We start from the raw sequence: 8,099 nt of genomic DNA, 5'->3' as shown, positions 1-8,099 counted from the left end.
TTCAATTTGATAGCAAAACAGAAATCAGAGAATATATACCAGACAATACAAAGTAAAGGTACTCTCTCATTGGGAATAAGGTAACTAAAAAAATTCCCTAAAGTTTCTTGTATAAGAAACTGGGCATAGGGATATGATGGAGAGTGTCAGCTCCTCTCATAATGGCTTCTTCCCACAATAGTTTCCTCCAGCAACTTGAAATACTTTTGACTTAATCCACCTTCTTTCTTGAAATTGAAAGCCAGAAGTACCGGAAGCCCAAACAGACTTCAAGTGACTCAAGGGCTTGAAGAGCATCCACAGGCTCTCCTGTATATTACTCAGCAATTCTGCCCTGCCCCTAATACAGGTACGAGGCATTGATCACCAATACTCAGGGGAGAACCTTTAATCAGTAGGCTTTGGGACTATAATTACATTAGTAAAACACCTCATTATACTCATGGGCTTCAGTGTTTTGAGATAGTACAAATACACTTGAAGCAAACAGGATAACTCATTTCCCACATTTGAGCTGTTTCCATACAATTTTTCTCTCTTGTAAATAAAGAATTAGAGAATAAACAATTTTATTATTAGATCCTTCTTTCAGCAAAAGAGGAAGCTGACCAATTCTAAATTACTTCTCTCCCACTTACTCTTCTCAAAGTGTGTAATGTGACCTGTGTATAGAGGGATGAGACAGTCCTAGTTATTTGGTTTTAGGGTTATTTCTTCGGATCCACTATTGCTACTCTGATAATTTGGTATTTGTAAGAGAAAATGAACATTTTCCAATCAAATATTTACACTCATAAAAAGTCGAATTTATCTTTGAGTTTCACTCTTCTTTCCCAGTAGAAACAATGGCTAAGGATGACTTTCTGATCTTGGGAACCTTCATTTAAGAGTTAGAAAAGAAGGAAAGCACAACTTCACACTACCACAACTCCATCCAAGCAAAACACAGGGTTCTGCACGGGGACGCTAGCGGTGACCACCATCTGGAAGGCGCGGGCATTTCCCCACCCCCACTCCTATCCCTAACCAGGCCAAGTATGAAGTCATATCTTCTCTTCAATGCTGCCTTTGGGAACTGGGGGCTGCTTGTTTGGTGTCAGGAGTGTAAATGGTAGATTGGCAACCACTCCGATAAAGAATGATTCTCCCAACGTTAAGTAAAAAACATCAGAAAGAAAAGGGGGCTGCAGTGGACTGAAGATTTTAGTGTAGTATATCTACTTCCGCAGCCGCAGCCTCCACCACTGATGCAGTTCAGCAGGGCCTCGGTCTAGAAAAATTTTTAACGAAAACCAGATGCTGCTTCTGCCACTACTATTGAACTTTCTCAGACTCTGTAGCTCCTCTGATTGGTTCCTGTCTGGATTGCCATAGCCAGTCAGAATTTTGGAAAAGACTCGGAGTCCCACCCTGGCTTTGGAGTGCTAGCAGGGAGTCTTTGGTCGGAAGTTTGGAGCACCCGATTCTGGGCTGGTTGTCTTGGGGTGTGGATTCGCTCTGCTTCTGAAGCAACCCCGAGAGCATACCATAAAGGTAGAAAGGGATATGGTTCAAAAGAGGCAAGTGTTGCTGCTGCTGCTGCATTTACACTGGCTACTACCTCTGGCTTCAGCTCTCCACCCACAGGACCTCTTTCAGTATGGTGAAGCCTGGGGGGATCAATTCCTGCAGGAAGGGGATGATGAAAGTTCAGCCTTGGTGAAACTGAAGAGACCCCTGAGGTTCTATGAAGCTCAGTTCGATAGCCTCTATGTAAGTTTCTCTGTGATGAAGACAGAGAGAATGGGAAAGGGAGGAATGGAGGAAGGAAGGGAGGAAGAGAAGGGAAGGGAGAAGGAAGGAGGGAAGAAAGAAGGGAGGGAGTAAAAAAGGGAGAGTGAGACAGAGAGAAAGAGAAGAAGGAGAGGGAAAAGAGGGACGTGATGAAGGAAAAGAAGAGGAGAGGGGAGAGGTAGAGAAAGGGGAAGAGGAGACCGGAGTTTTCTTAGTTTTGTAGATAGTTCTTTTACGGATTATTATTACTTGACCCCAACACCCTTCCAGCATCTATAACGGAACAAAATTTTCAGTTGGACCTGCTTCAGTCAAAAAAAATGGGAAGGGAGAGAGAGGAGAATCCAGATATTAGGGCATCATGTTCAGAAATAAATATGATTTTTCACAGACCTAGAGAGAATTTTTTTTTCATAGGATTTCATGTCTTCTATACTATGAAGGAGTGACAGTGGGGTATAAAAAAATTCCCAGGCTATTTAGGACAAAAACCACAACTTTCTTGACTCAAGAATAACTTGGTGAAGAGTTATGATTAATGCGATCTTTTAGGCTGAAAGTAAGGTTTTTAGGCAGAGGGGTAATATTTTTTCATTCTTTGAGAGTAGGGAGTGTATCAACTCTTGAGGATAAAATTACTGGGAAGGAAATGAGAAGGAGGGTAGGTATATATCTTTGAAAAAATATAAATCTTTAAAATTTGTTATAACTGATGGCATGATACCAGCAGTATATGACTTTATAAGATTCTTTTTTGTTTCTACCAGGTGGGCACTAATGGCATCATCTCAACACAAGACTTTCCTAGAGAGAGACAATATGTGAATGATGTCTTTCCCACAGAATTCCCTGCCATTGCCCCCTTCTTGTCTGACCTTGATACTAGCAATGGGAGAGGAAAAATCTCTTACAGAGAAGATGACTCGGTGGAGATACTGAACCAGGCAGCCCTATATATTCGTACCGGGTTTCCCAAAACTGCAAGAAACTTCACACCAACCCATGCATTTCTTGCTACTTGGGAGGAAGTAGGTGCCTATGAAAAAGTGACACCCAATGTGTTGCCATCGAGGCTGGTAAGTGATACAGCTGTTATCTCTTTCTAAAGGAGGAAAAGCCATTGGGTCATGTGTGAATGGAGCCATGGTAGAAGGCTTAAATTTTAAGACAAGTAAAAACAGAAAATGAGAACAGGAGTTTTAACTAAAGTGGCAATACATTAAATGTTTACTAGACAAAATTTTTTATATTCTAATTAAGAATCAACTTTTAAAATTGACATGCTCTGGACTTGTCTATGAATCAAATATAAATTTGCTTTGTGCATTTTTTGCATGGTTTTTAGGAGTGATTTTTCTGTGAAGGAAGTCTTTCTTGGAGGATAAGATTTATTGTGTAGATGGGGAAGCTTCTCTACATTATTTGTGTTTTTTTTTCCTTTTTCTTTTTACCTCTCACTTAGGAACAACACTTAGGAATTCTTATGGCATGTAACCTCAAAGACAATCATGAGAATTTGAAAGCTTACCAATTGAAATCAGTCTCAAGAAATGGATCACAGAATCATAGATTTAGAGTTAGAAAGAACCTCAGAAGTCATTTAGTCCAAATCTCTCACTTTATAGTCTGTTACATTAAGTAGTATACTAGACATAAAATTTGAATCCCACCAAGTACTCTTAACTTTTGAGCCAATTCTTTCTTTTGTATTTTCTACACAAATATAATCTCCTCTCTGTAAGAGGAAGATTATGTGACTTCAGAGTCACAGTCTTAGAAGGTTTAAAATTCTTGAATTAAAATAACCTTTAAAAAATTCTTACAGTATTTTATAACTGCAAGAAGATCATGAGTATCTAAACAAAGAAGTTAAGAAACTTTTTCTATAGTCACAAAATAATACAGAGGTTATTCATGCTCCTTAGGAATTCTATCAATTAACTAACAAGCATTTACAAGATTTCTGTTATGTACAATATAAGAATCAATGTGATTGGGGGGGGGAAGCATTGGATTTAAGAAAATCTTAATTCAAATCCTGACCCTGTCACATATCAGCTATATGACAATGAGCCATACATATAATCTATTGGTGTCATAAGTGACCTTTAAAACTATAAGTTAAAAGTGAGCTGGTAATTTGCATTGATAGAGGAAATTTCCACACCAGGAATTCTCTCCAAATCATTTAATTTCAGATATAATATAACGTGTGAGTCATTTGATTACCATTGTTTTTCTATTTCTTAAGAGTTAGTTATTTCCTAATTCCTAGTCAGAAACTTTGTTTCCTGTAAGGTTTTTTTTTTCCCTGTAGGATTTTTAAAATGAAAAGCAAAACAAAACAAACCCCTCAACATCTGAGATAATTATTACAGATAATTAAATTACATAAATAAATAATTACAGAAAAAATACATCATTTCCAATAGATTTTAAGTAAAACATAGGCATTTAACTTTACCATAAGTAGCATACTTCTACTATTGCCACCCCATGTAATACAAGATATGGTAATTAATCTCTAGAATCAGTTATATTCCAACTCCATAAATTAAATATTTTAGGAAGTGCATCAAATATCAGAGAAATAAAGAAGGAAAAGTGGGAATCTTTAGACTTATAAACCTAGAATAAGTTAGTGAAGTGACTTTAGGGTACTTGAGTTGTCCTCTTTTTTTATTATCCTATATGCCTCTTAAAATAATTTAAAATAAAAATGAACTCATTAACTTTTCTCTCAAAATCCTCATCTCTTCATAAAATTTCCCTTTAATATCATCTTCTCAGTCATCTAAGTTCACAACATGGATATCATCCTCAACTCATCATTCTTTCTTAGTCTTCTTTCCAACCTGTTACAGGCTAATTCTACCTTTAAACATTATATATGTATATGTATACACACATATGTATGTATATGTATATGTATTTTCTTCTGTCCTGTGATGCTGCCATCATCCTGATGAAGCTAATCACTTCATGCTTCTTGCAAAATTCTGTCCATTGGTTTTCCTGTCTCTTCTCTCCTTTCTCTCTTATTGAGGTGCTCTTTATAAAGTTTGACTATGTCAGCAACCTCAAGCCCATTTAATCAGTTTTTATGTCTCCATATTACCTTCAGAATTAAATATAAAATTATCTGTCTTTTAAAGCTCTTCTTAATCTGGCCACTTCCTAACTTTCCGGTCTCCCTTCCTATACTACTTACAATGACACTAGCTTTCTTGTTCAGTTCTTCCAATGCCATGCATTTTCTTTTATTTATTTAAATCATAATTTTTTTTTCAATTCTCCTCACTTTCTTGTCCCAACCCCTCCTCCACCAACTGTGGGCATTCTGAGTCCTTCAGTTTTTTATCAGGATATACACAGCACGTTCCATCATTTTCCTTTGGAATCATGATAAGTCATTACAGAGTTCCTAATTCCTTGGAAGTTGACTTTACCATAATGTCACAGTATAAATTGTTCTCTTGGTTTTGTTTGCTTTACTGTATATCAGTTCTTATAAGTCTTCCCAGTTGTTTTTTCTGAAGTGATCCCTTTCATCATTGATTTTATGTGATAATTTTCAATTACATTTGTATTATACAGCTTATTCAGCTATTTCACAATTTTTAAGCATCTCTTCAGATTCCAGTTGTTTACTATCTCATAACAAAACTCTAAAATTTTTTTGGACATCCTTAGTTAGAATTTGTTTTTATTCCTAAGGAAAAAAAACCTAGATATGGATGAAGTTCAAGTATGATTAAATTTCAGGCATAATATATTGTATTATTTGATTTCCATTTTGTTTTTGCTTTTAGATACTTCATATTTTCTTTGATTTTTAAGTCTTTTGACCATTTCTCTGCCATCATTGAATCATTTTCTTCTATGTTGTTCATTCTGATTTTCAGAGAGTTTATTGTATAGGCAATGTTTTGTAATTTATGAGTTGAACTGTTAATTACCTTTGGCTTTGTTTTGGTAGATAGACTATCAAGTATTTTATGTTGTTTCAGTTATTTCAAAAGGAAATTTTTCTTTCTATCTCTTCCTGTTGGACTTTATTAGTAGTAAATAAAAATGCTAATGACTTATGTGGGTTTACTTTGTATGCTACAGCTTTGCTGAGGTTATTAATTATTTCACCTAGTTTTTTAGTTGACTCTCTAGTAATCTCTGAGTATACTATCATTTTTAAAAATAGTTTTTATTTACCAGATATTTGCATGGGTAATTTTACAACATTGACAACCAAGAATCTCTTACCTAGCAAAAGTGAGTATAATCTTTCAGGGGAAAAGATAGTTATTCAATGAACTAGAGGACTTTCAAACATTCTTGGTGAAAAGACCTGAATAGAAAATTTGATTATTAAATGGAGGATTCAGAAGAAGCATAAGGAAGTAATTAAGAAAGGGATATCCTAAGGTACTTAATAAGGTTTATCTGTTCCATTCCTACACGGAAGGATGATATTTGTAACTTGTAAGAACGTTATCATTATCATGGCATTTAGAAGCATAGATAGCCAGCGTATATGTATGTACATATGTATGTATATATATGTATGAATTTATAGATAATATCTAAAATAATAAAATTAAGGGGTGAGAGAGAAATATACTGGAAGAAAGGGAAAGAGAGAAGTGGAATGGTGTAAATTATGTGCCATAAAAGAGGCAATTAAAAGCTGTTACAGTGGAGGGGAAGAGAGGGAGGGTGGGGAGAATTAGTGAACCTTACTTTCATCAGAATTGGCTCAAAGAGAAAATAACATATACACTTAATATGGGCATAGAAATATATCACACACTGCAGGAAAGCAGAGGGGAAGGGAACATGGAAAGGAAGGAGGGTAATAGAAAGGAAATATTGATGGAGGGAGTAGTCAATAGCAAAACATATTTGAGGGAAGGCAAAAGGAGAGATAGAATAGGATAAGTAGGGGGGAAATACCATTAGCAATTTTAATTGGAAAAATAATTTTGAAGCAAGTTTCTCTGATGAAGACCTCATTTCTCAAATATATACATTTATTTATTTATAAATTTATAAAAAGTCAAATTTATTAAAAAATATAAATTTTATAAAATTTATAAATCAAATTTATAAAAATTTATTAAAAATTTATAATTTTTTTATAATTTATTGTTAGATAGTGACAATGCCTAAGCATTGTCAAATTTATTTTAGAAAAGCCATTCCCCAATTGATGATAGAAGATATGAATTATGTCCAAATAGCTATAAAATTATGCATATCCTTTAACCTATACCACTACTGCACATGAATCCCAAATTAGATTTTTTTAAAATGTAAAATATATGTACAAAAATATTTGTAGCAGTTTTTTGACTTTGAAATTGAGAGAATGTCCAGCAATTGGGGAATGACTAAATAAATTGTGTTATGTCATTATGATGAAATATTATTGCTCTATAGGAAATGATGAGCAGGATGTTCTCAGAAAAACATGGCAAGTACTCCATGAACTCAAGCACAGTGAAATGTATTGTGTACAAAGTAATAGCAAAGTTGGGGGATGATCAATTGTGAATGACTTTGCTATTCTCAGGATACAATGGTCCAAGACTATTCTGAAAGACTACTTTATGATGAAAAATGCTATCTGATTATATCTGGTTACAGATTAAAGCATAGTCTTTTAAAAAAAATAACAACTATTTTTTCTTGAGAGGTTTTTTTTTGTTGTTATTGTTGTAGTTTTTGTTTGGTGGTGGTGGTGCTAGGGATCTATGTTGTTACTTTTTCCCACAGTATGAGTTCTATGGAAATGTTTTGCATAACTTCACAAGTGCCTTCTTAATGCATAATGGTCAAGGTGGGGAGGAAGGTTGAGAATCTGGTACTCAAAGCATTAAAAACAATGTAAAATGTTTTTCATGTAACTAGAAAAAATTTTTTAAAAAAGAAATGTATTTTGTCAGAAAGTTTTTTCTGCATCTGTCGAGGTAATCACATGATATTTTTTCTTCTTATTATTGATATGGCCAATTATGCTTCTGGCATAAATTTCACTTCATCATAGTATATAATCATTGTGATATGTTGCTATAATCTCCTTGCTAGTATTTTATTTAAAATTTTCCATCAGTATTCATTATTTAAATTAGTCTATAGTTTTCTTTCTCTGTTTTTACTTTTCCTAGTTTATGTTTTGGCATCATATTTGTGATGTTGATTTGCCTATTTTTAAAAATAGCTTGTATAGTATTGGAATTAATTGTTCTTTGATACTTGGTACAATTATTTGTGAATCCAGCTATCTAATCCTGGGGATTTTTCTTAAGGAACTCACAGATTGCTTAGTC

The 8,099-nt window shown here is 34.4% G+C and overlaps 1 protein-coding gene across 1 annotated transcript in view; it reads left to right on the top strand.

Moving 5' to 3' along the window:
• The first annotated feature begins 1,414 nt into the window (after window positions 1-1,414).
• NID2 (nidogen 2) overlaps window positions 1,415-8,099 on the top strand; it is a 99,120-nt gene continuing 92,435 nt past the window's right edge. The window contains exons 1-2 of the mRNA XM_074290541.1: window positions 1,415-1,752; window positions 2,541-2,849. Of these exons, the coding sequence (XP_074146642.1) occupies window positions 1,546-1,752; window positions 2,541-2,849 (516 nt within the window). The 5' untranslated portion in view covers window positions 1,415-1,545. The remainder of the gene's footprint in view (window positions 1,753-2,540; window positions 2,850-8,099) is intronic.

Source organism: Sminthopsis crassicaudata, chromosome 2 (genome assembly GCF_048593235.1).
Source record: "Sminthopsis crassicaudata isolate SCR6 chromosome 2, ASM4859323v1, whole genome shotgun sequence".
Taxonomy (NCBI): domain Eukaryota; kingdom Metazoa; phylum Chordata; class Mammalia; order Dasyuromorphia; family Dasyuridae; genus Sminthopsis; species Sminthopsis crassicaudata.
The sequence above is the reverse complement of the archived record's forward strand: the minus strand, read 5'-3'. Positions and strand labels throughout refer to the sequence as shown.